The 16021-nt window shown below is 41.6% G+C and overlaps 1 protein-coding gene across 2 annotated transcripts in view; it reads left to right on the top strand.

Moving 5' to 3' along the window:
* Nucleotides 1-16021, top strand: part of col4a6 (collagen, type IV, alpha 6) — a 146703-nt gene that overhangs the window by 106312 nt on the left and 24370 nt on the right. Inside the window, exons 22-30 of one of the 2 annotated variants that reach the window (XM_088649116.1) lie at nucleotides 403-560; nucleotides 3076-3255; nucleotides 3984-4167; nucleotides 6653-6706; nucleotides 7935-8006; nucleotides 10140-10247; nucleotides 10613-10834; nucleotides 11512-11673; nucleotides 15810-15980. In XM_088649116.1, coding sequence (XP_088505242.1) covers nucleotides 403-560; nucleotides 3076-3255; nucleotides 3984-4167; nucleotides 6653-6706; nucleotides 7935-8006; nucleotides 10140-10247; nucleotides 10613-10834; nucleotides 11512-11673; nucleotides 15810-15980 — 1311 coding nt within the window. The remainder of the gene's footprint in view (nucleotides 1-402; nucleotides 561-3075; nucleotides 3256-3983; nucleotides 4168-6652; nucleotides 6707-7934; nucleotides 8007-10139; nucleotides 10248-10612; nucleotides 10835-11511; nucleotides 11674-15809; nucleotides 15981-16021) is intronic. The other variant, XM_088649117.1, reaches the window with a different exon arrangement.

Below are 16021 nucleotides of genomic sequence, written 5' to 3'. Positions count from 1 at the left end.
AGAACAGTCATTTTCCGAATCGTAACCACATTTTGCTTGATTACATTCTGAATGAAAACAAGAAACAGGTTAAATAATGTTTTAGGATTTGTTTTCCATTTTACTTCAGTATTGGGACTCTGTGCACAAATCTTAATTTTTATTTACTGTAGGTTGTTGTGCTGTCACGGTGTTCCACTCAGAAAGGGATGGGGCAACTTCATCCCTTCAAATGCAAAGAGTCCTCCATTTCTGAGTGTGGAAAAAACCTGTGAAGCCTAGTCTGCGTGCCAGTAGACCACTAGACCAGTAGTGGTCTAGTGCTCTCTGGGATGAAGGGCAATGGTGTAGCTGGAAGCTGCCCCTAAACGGGAGAGATTGTGGGTACCCAGCTTGCATAAGCAGTGTTCTTTGCTGTTTCAGGGAATCTGGGAGACTGCCAGTGCTTGGGAGGCGATGATTTCAGTAACCCGGGCCCTCCTGGACCCCAGGGGCTGCCTGGTCCTGCAGGATTACCGGGTCGAAAGGGGGCAGGTGGAGACCCGGGACCCCTAGGTTTTCCAGGACCTCCTGGCCCACGGGTGAGTCAGAGTGTGACATAATGAAAATCATTTCATTTGAAAATGATGACATGGTGTTTATTACAAACACACAACTGAGACTATCCAAAACCTCGCTAAGTCGTGTTGTGTACCTGAGACCACAGAGATCATTATTTTGTGGTTCTGTTTGCGTCAGTCAGTGGTTTTCTACACATCTGGACAGTTTCAAATGTGTAGTACCAAAGCTCCTCACCAAAGCTCACAACCCAACAACCCAAAAGCTCCAGTCTAGTACCACTGGAAGCATACCCTGTCATGCTTTACTGTAGATCTAACACCCAGCAATACAAAACATTTGAGTAGGAGTAGATCACCACAGGGGCCCTGGAGGTTTACTTGACCATGTGGGCTCCTTACCTGCAATTCAGTTAATATCCACCAGGTGTCACTGAAGGCTCTCTAATCTCAGTATTAGTTAATCAGCATAGGAACTGTGATAAATTACACAATTAAAAACTAAACATGATGACTTCTTCAGTACAAAGTAATATATTGACAGTTACAGAGAGTTACTTAAAGAAAATTTTAAAAAATTAGGAACTAAATTATTAAGTGTATTGTTTAGACTGCACTAATATCCACCTGGTGAGCTTGTGGACTGATAATTGTGACTTATTTTTCTAAACTTAAAACTTAAAAAAGATAGCAACAGACAGCAACACATACAGAAAAAGGCTGGAACTGGTGTGGCGTTGCTATGAACTGGCTCTGTAAAAACACGCAAGGGAAAAGAAACTCTGGAACACCAGCGTGCTATAATATATGATTTCACAGAGGCATTAGTGTGTGCTTATACTCCCCTGGAAAGTGCTGACCATCCTTTGATATGTGCATTTCTCAACAAGCATGTTAAAAGGGCAGTGTCAGCGTACCTGTAGTTACTGATGAAACTGCAGTTATAAAAGATCACTATGTTTTGCACATTTTGTTTGTTTAACAAGGACAATCAGATACTGATGGACTGACTGACATTCATCAGAATGTTATGAAGAATGCAATCCGTGAATTACTGTTTGGCTACTGGAGGCTCAGGGCATTGAAACATGTTTGAACTTATTTGAAGTGGATTTTTTAACTGTGCCTAGATTTGTCTCAGGTAGCGGCATTTACAAGGTTAACAATAACATTCTCAATAGCAATAACAACATTGGCCTGTTGTCGGTATCAGCACATCTGAAATACAATATAATGCCTAACCATGATGAGTAATTTAATTTCCTAAAGTCGACAAGCTTGTTACAGCCAAGAAAAAAGATTTTAAATGTTGTTCAAAGGGAAAAGCGTTTTAAAGAGAGATGCATAGATCTATGAAACGGCTTCTTGAGCATATCCATCATGATGTGACACTTGGATTTCTGCTGGAGAATAGGTAGGTTGGTCCCTTTTCAGGCCATAAAGGCCCATGGGGGAATGGTGTTACGAGCACAGCCGGCACCAATTAGCTCCAAATGATTCAATCTTTCATTCCCCCCCCAACTATTTAAACCCTCTGCTCACCGCTACCGGCGCTTGGATTTCATTTGCCCTCCTTTCCTGAAACCCTCTCTACCTCTTCTGAGTCCCCTCACATACAACTCTTTGGCTTTGGACTTCTCTACCTCTCTTGGATTTGTTTGGCTGGCTTTGTCCTGACTACCCAGATTTGACCTCGCTTGGAATTACCAGCCACTCTTCACCTCCTGTCTTGGATACCTTAGCCCTTGGTACCACGTCTCTAGACCTGCACAGGGTTTGTTAACAGCCCGGCATTAACAAATGCTCATCAAGGGCCACCATTTTTCTCAACCACCTGACCCTGGAGGTGGAGGTGATGTGGTCAGCATCAAGCTCCGGCCGGCCTATTACCCCCAGAGGGATTAACCCCCGGTACTCATTTGGAAAGCAGGCTGAGTGGACCTGGGAGCTGTCTGGAAGGAATTAGAGCAAGCTACAGTACATCGCTTGCCCCTACCTGGGATTGAACCCGGGACCTTCCAGTCAGGAGCTAGACACCCCTGCCATCTCAGCTACCACGGCTCTGCTTGCAAGTACCATTCAATGTACACTGACCTGTTTTCTGAGATGGTCAGGCAATGGTTAAAAACAGAAATGTATTGTGTACTGAATACTGTATCTGAATACTGAAATCTGTAGATCTAGGTTTGTAGGTCTGGCTTGCCTTTAACTGCAGGGGAAGGCTTTCTTCTTGAGTAGTAACCCTGTAACTATATATGACTTTACAAAGAAACTGCATTTAACTTCAGTTCCCTTTTCTTTTCAATCCATCTAAGAGTCTCTGATTACAGTTTCTGTCCAACTTCAAATAGCGTTCGTATTCATATGTGAACTGTTCTCATTCTTTGTAAAGCTCATCTTGTTATACCAGAGTCTTCCTCGTTCTACCAGTGTGTGATGGAGAGTCTGCTATTAAGCTCTTCTTCACAAAGTAGGGAAGGTCGGTGTTGGCCGCTGTCTGTGGAGTTGGCTATTAACTTGGCTATTGTCTTTTTTTCAGGGAACTCCGGGCGAACGGGGGTTTTTCGGGCGGAAAGGAGAGAAAGGCGAACCCTACTTTCCTAACGGCATTGGAGTGAAAGGAGAACCGGGGATGGTCGGACCCAGTGGCCCATCAGGGGAACCAGGACGACCAGGCAGAGATGGGTTGCCAGGATACCCCGGACGTCCAGGACCCCCCGTGAGTCACCTGCCCTTCCCACAATCCATCACTGCCGCTTGGAAAAGTAGTGGGAAATATGAACATTTTGCTTTCTTTGTGGATTTTGCTGACCTTTAAGCTCTAACACCCCCCCAAAAAAAAAGATTTGAGCTGTGCATCTTTTGTATTTCAACAAAGGTGGGCGTCAGTAGAAAGGGATGAATACTTTTGCAAGGAACTGCAATGCTGCTAGGTGTTATTTTTAGAATATCCTGAATCCTGACTGTGTGCATATACAGTAGGTTTGCAGAAGCAATTCCCAGTTTAAATACTGGAATGGGAAACCTGTAATGTACTTGTTCTTTTTTCTGTATGTCCAGGAATGAACTTAAAAGTATTGGGGAAAAGGTATAAGGACTGAATGACAACAAAGTTTGCCCTGTTTTAACTTCAGAACTGTTTCCAAACTGTTCTAACACCATTCACTTCTTACTCCATTCAGCCCCCTCGTGACTGGCCCTTTTCCTCTTATACATTGCCAGTTCTAATACAGAAGGAAAACAACATTTTGAAAATCCCCCTGGTTGTGGATAAAGAATCCAAATGAAAAAACATCCCTTTCGTGACTGAATGAGAAAACAGTAAAAGAGACCAGTGCCTGTACTGGTAGTGAAATAAATTGTTTTGTGTTATGAGAACAGAGGGTTCTGTTCATCGTCCTTTGAGTGCAGTCAGTATAAGAGTGTCGGGGTGTGTCTGTCTCGCAGGGAGATGGAGGAATTGGTGTTCCTGGAGAGAAAGGGTTTCCAGGAAGCCCAGGCCTCAAAGGTCGCCAAGGAGATGTAGGTTCCCCTGGAATCGGGTACCCTGGAGCTGTGGGAAACCAGGGCTTGCCTGGTGTTCCTGGCATTGACGGACTTCCTGGTCAGCCTGGCCTCCCAGGACCTCCAGGTAAGCATACAGTCTGCAGTGGTGAGGACAGCCATGACACAGCAGTAAGCTGAAAATACCTGTATACCATTTTATACTCTCCAGAAAGAGTGACTCTGATTATTAAAAAAAGCAAACACCTAACTTTGGAAAGTTTCTCCTGTTTTGTTCAAAGGATTTGTACTCTTGTCATGTATCAGATTATTTTTGTTACTGTAAAGCAATATTGTGTCGTCTGTCCCCAGAAGAGCCTTGCCAACTTCTTAAATAGAACATGCCTGTCTCACACCAGAAAAATTAAGATAGATGGAGACATGTTGGTACAGAATATATGTACAGTATACAGTTAAGATGTTAAATATAAGAACATGCCACTGTTCCATACACAGTATGGATTTTAACACACTTAAGGACAAGACATACATCACACAGTATGGATAATAAAATATAGAAAACGATGCACTGTAGCGCTAATAAAATGTTTTTTCATCAAAACATCAGTTCCGGTGGAGAGGGCTGAGCGCTGTAATTGATTTCTACATTATTGAATTCAGTGGCTTATCATCCTACTGTATTCATTTTTAAATAAGCAAATACATCTGGCATAAGTGAACTTGAAAAAAACTTCTGCATTCTAATGTAAGTTACAGCAGCAACATTACTAAATACAGAAAATGCAAATAAGAAAATACATCCTCATATCCAATTGATTCCAGCTTCTGACTTTTTAATTAAATGCCCTCATTCAATGTTGGAATAGTCGATTGTCTCACCATGAATACAAGCAGCTACTGAGCAGATTATTAGAAATTTGACACCTTTATCGGATAGAATCGGGGTGAAGTTACCTTCTGAGACAACCTGCTGAACACCTCTTTGGTCTGGGTCTGGTCCAATTAGCCCAGTTCCTACTTTTTGTGCAGCTACTTTGTTATATTTGTCTCCCAGAAAGAGACGGCAAAGTCCTCATTCTAAAGCCCGAAATCCTGAATCAGTTCTCCACAACTCATTTTTCGATGTTTTCATATTTTCTCCTTGCAATCTTCACGCTGCTGTGACTGATATTATATGATTGATCAGTTTTAATTGTTTAGCAGGTCAGCTATATAGTTTAATCAAAGGAAATAAATCATAACTCAAAACCACCCCAAAGCAGGGAATAACCTTTTTTTTATTAGCAGATGCCCTGCATTTCTCTACAGTGTGTAATTTTTTTTAATCAAATCTGCTAACTTGTGAAAATGTTAAGTGTTCCAAGAGTTTTTCATCTCTAATTGTGTTGACGGCAGCATGGGTCGTGCTTCCTTGTGAAAACATTGGTGAGCTTGTGGGCAATGTTACTTTGCAATACCTACTAAGCTAACCTTGATTTAAAAGATAATAACACTCTTGAGATAATAAATTGCCAGGTCATTCCATTTCATAGGGCTCAGGGAAAATGCTGACAGACTGCCGGTCTTTGCTGAAACACACATGTCAGGAATTCTGGTGACACTCTTGAGGACCAACGAAAGACAAGGGTTTTCTGCTCAACTGCATTGTCTCATCCCAGCTGAACCTATAGTAGTGAAGCAGATGCCTGACCTCAAAAAGTTAAAAAAAACTTGAATGTTTATTTTTGAAATAAAAGCATTTAAAAATGATGATAAATACAGTGGTTCATCGTTTTAAAATGGGATTTATTTAATAAGTTTTAACATGTACTGTAGCCAACATATCTGTAAGTCATTGTTTGCTGTTAGTTAAGACCCCTGTAGTAAGAGGGAATGTAAAACTGACATTTTTGGAAGGTCTTGTGAAAATTATGCATCCACAAAACTCTCAAAAAACAAATACTTCATTCTAGTAAAACCTCCCTAAAAAAAGTATATTTGAACGCATACATTTCACCTTGAACAAAAAGAAGAAATATACACTATATCAGTAGTTCAGGTGGGTATCAGCGTCAGCATACGTAGGCTACAAAGGAAGAAGTAATAGGTTTATTCCATGCTGAAAAGTAAAGAAAGAAAACACAATGTTTCAGCTGTGGAGCCTTCTTCAGGTGCTCACAATAGGAATAAACTTATTAAACCAATATAGGTACACCTATATTGGTGTCTGACTGACTTTATGGAAATTGAGGAGAATAACGTTAGACAGTATTTAGATTGTACCCAGTCTTGCAACACCCAACTCTTTATTTCTAGGCTACAAGCCTCACTTCTGAATAGATAGCCAGTAATGGTCAAACTGTTTTCATGCTGAGGCTGATCAGAACCAACCAAACTGAAAGTCCACCAGCCCTCTGTTCACATTGTGAACTCTCTGAGATGGAATGGCCTGGATGCGTCTAAAACACGTGGCTTTCGCTTTGTTAACAAAAATGCTCCGTAATATCTTGCTAAGGTGATTGTTTTTCTGTTTCTCCCGAAAGATCTCAAGCTTTGTTTCAAATTGTTTTCCCCCCTGTAACGCTGATGTGCTGACTGATTTTCTCAACCCCTTTCTGCACGCGCCTGGGCAGGTGACTGTTGCTGTGGGCAGGAGGTTGGTAATGGACTCTCACTCACAGAGGGAGGTGAGATGCCAGAATGCCATAGTAATGATGCCAGGGAGCCTACGAGCCTTATGCCTGCACTAAAGCAGTGTTAACCGGCACAGCTGCATGTTCTTCAGCTGCAGAAATTAAGTGGAGTTTTTGTGAGGTGCGGCGCATGATCTGTTGCTGTGCACATGCTCAGGCTGTCTGCAAAGCCTAACAGCCATGCCACTGGTGTATTCTGATTAACAAGGATATTGAAGGGTTTTATTAAAAACAGAGGATTGAGTACACGAACATTAGAATCAAAGTATTGTGTAAAGAAGCAAGAGGTACAATTTATGTAGGCTATGTTGCTTAACACACTGTTTCTTCCCAGATAAGGCTGGATTTTCTATGACACTGCAGCTGTACATGTATCATCTATTCAAACTTGTTGGGTTTTTAATTGAAGGACCCGATATGCATGCAATTTTATAATATTTTGCAACTTGCATGTGTGTAGCATGTGCAGATTTTAACAGGACCCAGCCTATGAAGATTTGTTCCTATAACTGTCATGCACATAGTGCACAATTTATGTACAGTGTCTGCAACCAAAGCCCTTTGCTTCTACAACGAGTACAGATGAGCTTGCAATCTGGGCTTGAACAATACTGTTTAGAAGCTAGTTCACATAAAGATTTTAAAACATATTTCGTGTCAGTGTCAGTTTCACAAACAGGGCTTGGTTGGTTATGGTTTACTTAATTAGATGGATACATTTAAATATGTGCCATAGCATAATAAGATTCTTCTTACAGTATGTAGAGAAAAAGTAAATATTGAGAGCCAGATACCATAAAAGTAGACTTTTATCTATATCCGAATGGCAGGGCATGCCCCTTTCTTCAATAAGCATTTAATAAACCTGATCCATTTGTAGAATATTAGTTATGGCCGACAACTACATTCATAAGAGTTATCACTGAAAAATCAAGCTTACCTCTCAAGTTGTATTGAAATGAAAAGGTTTGTAGACAAGAGGGAGAAATCAAGTCGATGTGGCTTGTTTAGTTGCTGGTGGCTAATTAATGCAGTGGAACTCATCCAGTCATTTCTTGAAAGCTTCTTCCCGACTACCACAACTCTTTGTATGTCTCCTGTTTCAAAAGCACGTCCCCTCCATTTCCATTTGTGTCCAAATAAAAGGTTAGATATTGCCTTTCACATTACCTAAGTGTCCTTGGCTCTGTTTTATCATTCTGCTTTACTCTGATGGTCCCAGGGACAACACTGCCTTGTATGCTTCCTAGAGATGACGGTGACCCAGGACCACCAGGATTTCGTGGAATCCAAGGTAACCCTAAAGTCAGCAGGTGCAGTAAGAAAATGTGGATGTCCATTTAAAATACAGCGTGCATCATTTTATTTATTTTTTATTATTTTACTTAGTATTAATCAGATCTTCTTTTTGAACTTAGGGTGTATACCTTAAACATTGCTATTGAGGCATTAAAGGCGCTTAAAATCTTGAGAGAGCTCAGATTTGTCAGGTCCTTTCAAACAGGAACTAGAAGCTCACTACAGAGTAGCTTCCAAAAGGATGCCAAAAATGTCATTAATATTACATTGTGTAATTGTTTTCTCACTCTATTATTTGACGCACAATCTCAGAAATAATCTCAGAAATATCTAATCATATAAAGCTGCATAGTGTGACATCTCCCCCCCCCCCCGGTTATCCATAACTGGTTGATAAATAATAAAACTACTGTAAATACCTACCTACATAATAAACAAGGTCAAAGTTCAACTGTATTGGCACTCCTTAGGAGGAGGCTAAAATCCAAAATTATAGTTTTTTAACATTATAATTCATCATGAAGACTGAGACATGTCCAATAAAGAAAAACAACATTTTCAGTTTCCATCAAGAGTGGGAGAATATTTTTTTGCTTCCGAGCACCAGAAAGCAAATTTGTGTATTCAAACTGTGGTGTGGGCATTGCTGGAGGGAAAAGACACAGTATGGAGAGGCACTTCTCCACTGTTCACGAGAATTCAGGTCAGAATGTTCCCACTTGAAGCAGTCTGCAGTCTGAAACATTAAACTAGGTAAAAGCTGCCTCTCACAGGCAGTGATCCTCATTGCCAAACTGATTGAGGAAAACCATAGTGCACACAAACCATCTTTCAAAGTGTCTTGTTATTTGGCAGCTAGGAGTAAGTCCAATGTCAAGAAGAGTCTTTGTCCATGCAGTTAGAGTGGGATATTGGTATAGCCAGTGTGTCTCACAGTGTGTCTCAGTTTACTGTGATAAACTGTTTGAGGTGTTTTTTCAAATGGTGTTCAGGAACGTCACCATCAAAAAGCAATTTGTGGCATTGTCGCTGAACTCAACAACTGAAGGTACTGATATCTTCAACATGTTGATTGACTATTTTATTGCAGAGAAATGGGCCAATCGAGACGTTGGTGTCCCTAACTGACCAAGTGGCGTGTAAATGTTGCAAATTACAAAACTGATCCAGACTTGCTTTGTTTTAGGAACTATCATTGTATTATCCATTAGCAAGCAATTTTGGCCATTGTAATGGGGTCTGATTTCAATTCAGTCTATGAAGGCCACCATGCACTGGAATAACTATCATCTGAGACTTTTGAGCCTTCCTCTAACTCAGCAGAGAAATAATTCAGCATTGAAGCATTTCACATTTGTAACCGAAGTTTAAATAGAAATTACGCTACAAGTCACTTGACAGACACTGCTTGTAGTGTTTTGTAGTTTGATTAGGCCTTTTTAACCCATGTATCTAAGACATGCCCTGAACCAAATTGCTAGACAAAGAGAGGTCAGTTGCTGATATGATCAAGGCAGTTAAAGCTTTCAAGTCTAAATTGACCCTCTTTCTTCATCAAGTGCTGCAAAAGACAATGCGGCATCTCCCCTCTGTTCTCAAAATGCTGAAGGAAAATCCAGGTGAACCTAGGGCCTTGACTGCTCAGAAGACCAGAGATCTCTTGGTCAGGAGTTTGACAACAGATTCACTGATTTTGAACAGGTTGTACAGCTGCTAAATCGGAGGTTAAAGACACCTCCCCAAATGTCAGTGCCAGAAATTGTTAACTGTCTGACAACTGGAAACCTACTGAAGCTAAGCAGGTATGAGCCTGGCCAGTACCTGGATGGGAGACCTCCTGGGAAAGCCTGCTGTGAGAGGTATTAGAGAGACCAGGGCACTTCTCAAAAGAGTAGGATTGTTACCCTGGTCTCATGGCCAGATTTCCCCCCAGCATTTACCCATCATGGTCTCTTAATACTGTCCATCTATGAATTGGCCTTCATTACTCTCTTTTCCTCCCTGCTGATAGCTGATGTGTGGTGAGTGTACTGGCACACTTTGCCTCTTGTTGCATCATCCAGGAGGGGGCTATACATTGGTGGTGGTTGAGGTGGTAAGGAATTATTATTATTAATCTCTTTCCCAGGTCCTAAGGGAGAGTCTGGCAATCCTGGGTCTGTTGGCAGGCCTGGTTTTGATGGTCAGAAGGGTGAACGAGGGGACCCAGGATTTGGTGGACAACCAGGACCTCAAGGTAGAGACTTGATTCTGAGCAAAACCTATTCCTTTATTGTACAACTGATCATTCAGCTCATAGTCTCCACTCCCTCTTTTTACGTACTTTTAATTAAAAAAATGTTCTATGGCTCTATGTTAGCAATTTTTAAAAACTGTGTTCTATAACCTATGCGTTTAAGGAGAGAATGGTCTCAAGTCCCTTATTATCGGTTTGCTATTTCTTCTCTCAGTCCCGGGTGGATAATTCTGCTCATTCGGTTCTGGATTTGTCAACTCGTGGTCAATGCAGTTCTTCTGGGGAAACTTCACCACAGCCACAGGACATAAGAGCCAACACGACTGTCTGACATAAAGGACACTGACCCTGGCTTTTCTTTATAGGGTTCACAGGGCCCAGGGGTGACCAGGGCCCTCCAGGCATGCCAGGGCAGGATGGCAGACCAGGGCTTCCTGGGAAGGATGGCATTCCAGGGCTGCGGGGGGAGAAGGGAAAGCCTGGAGAGGTGCTCGGGGCTCAGCCTGGATCCCCTGGCCTGCCTGGCCTGCCTGGAGCACCGGGGGACAAGGGACAGATCGGAAACCCAGGCCTCCCTGGATCACCTGGTGAGTTCCGGAGTATAGCCAGTCTCCCCGTAGCCAGTCAAACTGACTTTACCATGATTAATCTATGTCATGGTGAAATCTGAGATGGAATGGATGTAGGGAGTTTTTAATTCATTGATTTGTACTAGTTCTGAATTACTGCAGTTTTTACCTCACTAATATTAAAATTAATAAACTCAATGCAGCTGTCAGACTACCCGCCCTTTCAGGTTATTGCTCCATCATCTTGGTCCCAGTTAACATCCAAATAGATTCTTTCAATAAAGTACAATGATTATGATGAACAAGACCTCTAATACATTTTACTGTATCTGCATTGTACTAGCATCTGCACCTGATGATCAATGGGCTATTCAATCAGCCTCAAAGGACATAGAATTCCCTCCTTCCAATATCTGGTTTTACAAACGTCAAGACAGTCAAGCCAACTTTGCATGCAAGGCCAGTATTTATGGTACCATTAGCAGCAATGAAAATAAGAAATGGTTGGCTCAGTCATGAGCATATCTTATAATAGAGCACTAGTAATAACAGAGCACAGATTGAGCTTTGAAGTCTCTTGCATGTGTAGTGCTGTTAACACATGTGCAGTTCCCCTTCCAGCCTCTGTATTAAAGCCTACTTTTTTCCTGGTTGATGTGCATCCGAAATGTGTACTCCTTCCTGCATTCTTCCAGGGTTTGATGGCCGTATAGGTATCCCTGGTGCCAAAGGGGAACGCGGTGTGGATGGCTTCCCCGGAACTCAAGGTTTGCCTGGGCTGCCTGGAGAGGGTGGTCTGGGAGGAATCCCTGGCCCTCCTGGTCCTGAAGGGAGCAAAGGATTTACCGGTCCAACAGGTTAGTTATCTGATCACAGGGCTTCCCACATAGACCTCTGGCTCAGCATTCTGCCGGTGTTCATGACACTTGCCATCAACCAGCATTTCCAGCTCTCCTCTTTCCCTAATGAGGTGTAGGATGCTTTTATCTTTAGTAGGAGGAAGAAACAAAAATGAGTTTGACCATTGTGCTTCTCTATACTTGCATTCTTCAGGATGTTTGATTTCTACAGTATGTACAGTATGAATCAATTTCAATGAGGTCCATCAGTCAACAGAAGAACCCAGAAATTGCAAGGGCAGTTGGATTCTGCTGCAGGGTTTAACAGTTATTTTCAGTCTGGTCAGTCTTGGAAACATCCAATCCAAATCTGTAAATGTTCCAGATTTATACTGTAAACAAAATCCACATATATTTACACAATTACAAAAGGGAATATCACAGACACAGTAATGCTGTAGTTCACATTTATTTTATTGAAAACATATAGTTACAGCATATACTGTATAGTAAAAAAATCAAAACTGTTCATTGACCTCACGCTACTGTTTGGAAATGTTTATTGGAAGCAGGTAAAAAAAAATGTTGCTGGACACTTCCAGTGGCTTTTCTTTGTAATACCACTACTAACATTTGTGGTGAAAATCTTAACAAAAGAATTCATTAACTGCTAGAGCCCAGGTCAGCATGGCAGTTTCATCACTACTGGGGAGTGTCTCGTGGTGTGAAGAGTGTGGGAATCAGCTGTGCACCCCAAACAAGGCCGCGGGCTGAACTGCGAGGCCCTCCCCAGACAGAAAGAAGTCCTCATCTTGTCATGGAACCACATCCACGCATGCCCATGTTTATTAATGTCTGTGTGTTTTTCCTCACCATGCGTCTTTCTCAATTCCCATCCTCCCTCCATTTCTGGTGTCACTCTGTCTTGGTGTTGGGTCACTCCATAGGCTGCCAAGGTGAGAATTGCTGCTGTGACATTAGAGCCAGCCAGTAGACCTAACAGCCCGCTTTTAGTGCTGCCAGACTTGAACTAAAAAGTAGACGTAACCATGTAGACTTGCCAGCTTAACACAGCCAGTCCCTGTTTTGAGCATGCTCTGTAGCACCCTGGGCAGGTGGTCCAGTCATCCTCCCCTTTTCATCAATGACAGAAAATGGGATGAACTCACTTCTTTTCTTAAAAAGCTTCTCAAATCTGATTAGCTCCTCATCAGGATTACGTCTCAAAGATGCACCTTTAAACAGTCGATCATTCCGGATGCAACGTAACTCTGAAGTGTTTGAGGTCATAAAGGAGAGCAGGAGCTGACAGCTTGCGCTAGCCAATTCTGAAACAGCACTGGGGCTGTCATCTCCTGCCAAGGCCAAGTAGGGAATTTGTGGCCTTTGAAAACTAAGGTAGCTTTAGAGAAACAAGGCAACCAAAGGTCAGACTATACAGTACTTCCTCATTGAATGGGGCTGAAACCTTTTCATTAGTATAGAGCCGTAGGGCTAGAGGAAGGGCATGTTGGTTAATCCATCTCCCTTTTTTTATCTTCAGATTCCTATCCCAGGTCGGGTCAAAGAAAATAAGTTCAAAGAATTTGAAGCATTTTAATCTTTTTAGCCACAAACAGAGAAGCCTATGAGGACTTGATTGTATTCAGAATCTGTGAACAGGAATGGCTTCCACTTGATCTAAATGTCCTTATCTTCACAGAAAAGCCAAGACGCTACTGCCATGGGCATCCACAACTTTTTAAAGGTGCATCGTAACCGAGAGATAAAAATTTGGTTGCTAACATCGGCAATTGGTGGATGCTGTTTGTAGGAGAAAAAATGCTAAAAACATTAGGAATTCAGCACCCACTATCTTTAAACTTTTTGAAAGCATCTCTTACCATCTGTCTGGGCATGTGTCATTGGGCCCCTCTTATGCGTTGTCGGTCTCTAGATTAGTCGTGTGTGTGTAGCCCATCGTCAGTGTTTTGCTGGTTTTCGAGCTCATCAGCTCCTCGACTAGCTGCTGCTCTGTAGGATGTAGTGCACTCTTAGGTGTTCAGGTGTGCTCCTGTGATTGTGTAATAAAAGTCAGTACTAAGAGCTGTACTGCCACTTGAAACCAAAGTGAAATGTAGAAGATGGACTTTTTTGTTTATTCACAGGTTGATAACTAAACTGGGTAAAACATTCAGCACAGTTAGTGTTATAATTGTGGTCCTCTGTTTTTCTTTATTAATAAGCATGAAGTGATTAAAGGAAAAGTTGTACACACACAGTAAGGAACATTCAGAAAGAAAATATCACATATTAATTTCTTGTTGTTTTCCATCCTAAATATTAAAGGTACTGTATATACAGTAGTTTGTTAATTTTTACATCCATGTATCTGGTTTTGTTAGTTGTTTTTTTGTTGTTGTTGTTTTCTGGTGTGCTTTTCTCTTCTTTTGTAAATAGGTGGGTTTTATTTGTTGACATGATGATGCACTTGCAAATTATTATCCTACAGTAAGTCTGCAGAGAGCAGTGGTGTCCAACCAGTCAAGAAGTTATCCATAGCACATTAAGTTGTATAAAATAATGGATAGATCACAGCTTGTACTTTAGTAAATGCTGCAATGACATTACTCCTGGTTATGGTGGCCAGACTACCCAGAGCATGTCTAAGAAATTATATGAAACCAGTATCTGGCTTATTAACACCCAGGAATTCCCTGCCATAGAATCCTCACAATCCATGCAGACATTTCCTTTCTCTCTTCGTGCAAAAAGGGAAGGAGAAAATATTTAAGCAGCATCTGTAAAACTTTTCTTTCATTTCATTAGCTCTGTCATTTAGGTCCATGTCAGCTTTGCAAGGGTTTTTGGTTAACAATAAATTGAATTTTTAAATTATTTTTAAAACAGTTAAGTAGAATTTAAATGATCAATCATTTCTTGATTTATAACTCAGTTCTTCAGTCTAATGGACTAAATTTAAATCAAATGTTTTAAATTAGATATCAAAAAGAAAATGTGAACACAATTTAAGATTCAAGAGAAATGATACGTCTTCAGTATGAAATATTATACATAGAAAAAATAGTAAGCTTCCAAAGTTAATATCAGATAAGGCCTTCCTGAGAATCAACACAAACCTGGTAAGACTGACACAAACACCTGATCAGCCTCTGGACAGCCTGCTGTGGGCTGTTCTACCACTTGGCCTGTACGGCTGACCAGCAAAAGTTGGCTGGTCACTGTTGTCTCTTATTGATGGCTCTGACAAGTTGGTCCCACAGGTGGACTATTGATCAGGATGTGGCATGGCAATATCTTGTGTTCTTGCAATTGTACCACTGTAATCATATCCTGTACAGTCTGGAACTGTCATGCTGGAAAGCTGACATTTCCAGTTTATCTAGCAGGATTGGCAAAACAGTTGGCTGAAGCACGTCATGAATGGATCTGAAAAGTGAGGTTGTCCTCAACATGTACCACCATAGAACACTCTGCCACTTTTACATATTGTTGTGTTTCTAGGAACCAAGAGAGACTTGGCCAGCTAAAGCCAGTGTTATATGTGGTTGGGCTAACCCAGCTGTAAACCACTGCTAGGGGAATCCAGGTCGTGACCCGTGAATGAACTTGCAACCTCAGCTGAAGTCTCCTTATTTCTGTTGGTCATATTCTTTCATGTCTTGTTCCTACTTTATATCTTGGTCTTTGATAACATGCCCACATTTTCATTCCATGTTTCATCTCATGTGCATTGTGGTTACGTAGTGTATATGTTAAGAAACTTACACAACCCTCATAGTTTGTTTTTTTAATATTTCCTTTAGAAAGACCTGTAAAATTGCTGCCTTTTCTGGAATAGATCCATTGTTTCCTTAGTTTGGCAACAAAATTGGAGGTTCAGAGCTTGGTCAAATAGAATATAAGATCTACCTTATTTGTAGGTGAATAAATAGTGTTCACCCAGGAAAGCAAGTGAATATTGTTGGAAGGTTAAAATCCACTGAACTTGAAATAATCAGTGTCCCAAGTAAGTATTGATTTCCATAGTAGGAATTAAGAACAAGATTGAGTCCTGCTAAAGTAGTGGAAATTGCTAGTGTGTTAGTGGGAAGAACAAAGAGATATCCTGAGATGCTGATGGGGGGAAAAAAAACATCTGGTACTTCTTGCAGGCTTTCCAGGGCTGAAAGGATTTGCTGGTGACCCTGGCCCCCCTGGTCCAGCAGGAATGAAGGGTCTCCCAGGACAGCCTGGGTTTCCAGGCCTGCCTGGACAGAAGGGCTTTCCGGGGCCACCAGGGAGCAGTGGACAAGATGGTTTTCCTGGGTTGCCAGGCAGGAGAGGTATGGCTCGCTCTTTACTTGTTGAAGTCACACACCCGGTT

The sequence above is a fragment of the Lepisosteus platostomus genome, chromosome 10 (assembly GCF_059453375.1).
Source record: "Lepisosteus platostomus isolate fLepPlt1 chromosome 10, fLepPlt1.hap1, whole genome shotgun sequence".
NCBI classification, from domain to species: Eukaryota; Metazoa; Chordata; class Actinopteri; order Semionotiformes; family Lepisosteidae; genus Lepisosteus; species Lepisosteus platostomus.
The sequence above is the reverse complement of the archived record's forward strand: the minus strand, read 5'-3'. Positions and strand labels throughout refer to the sequence as shown.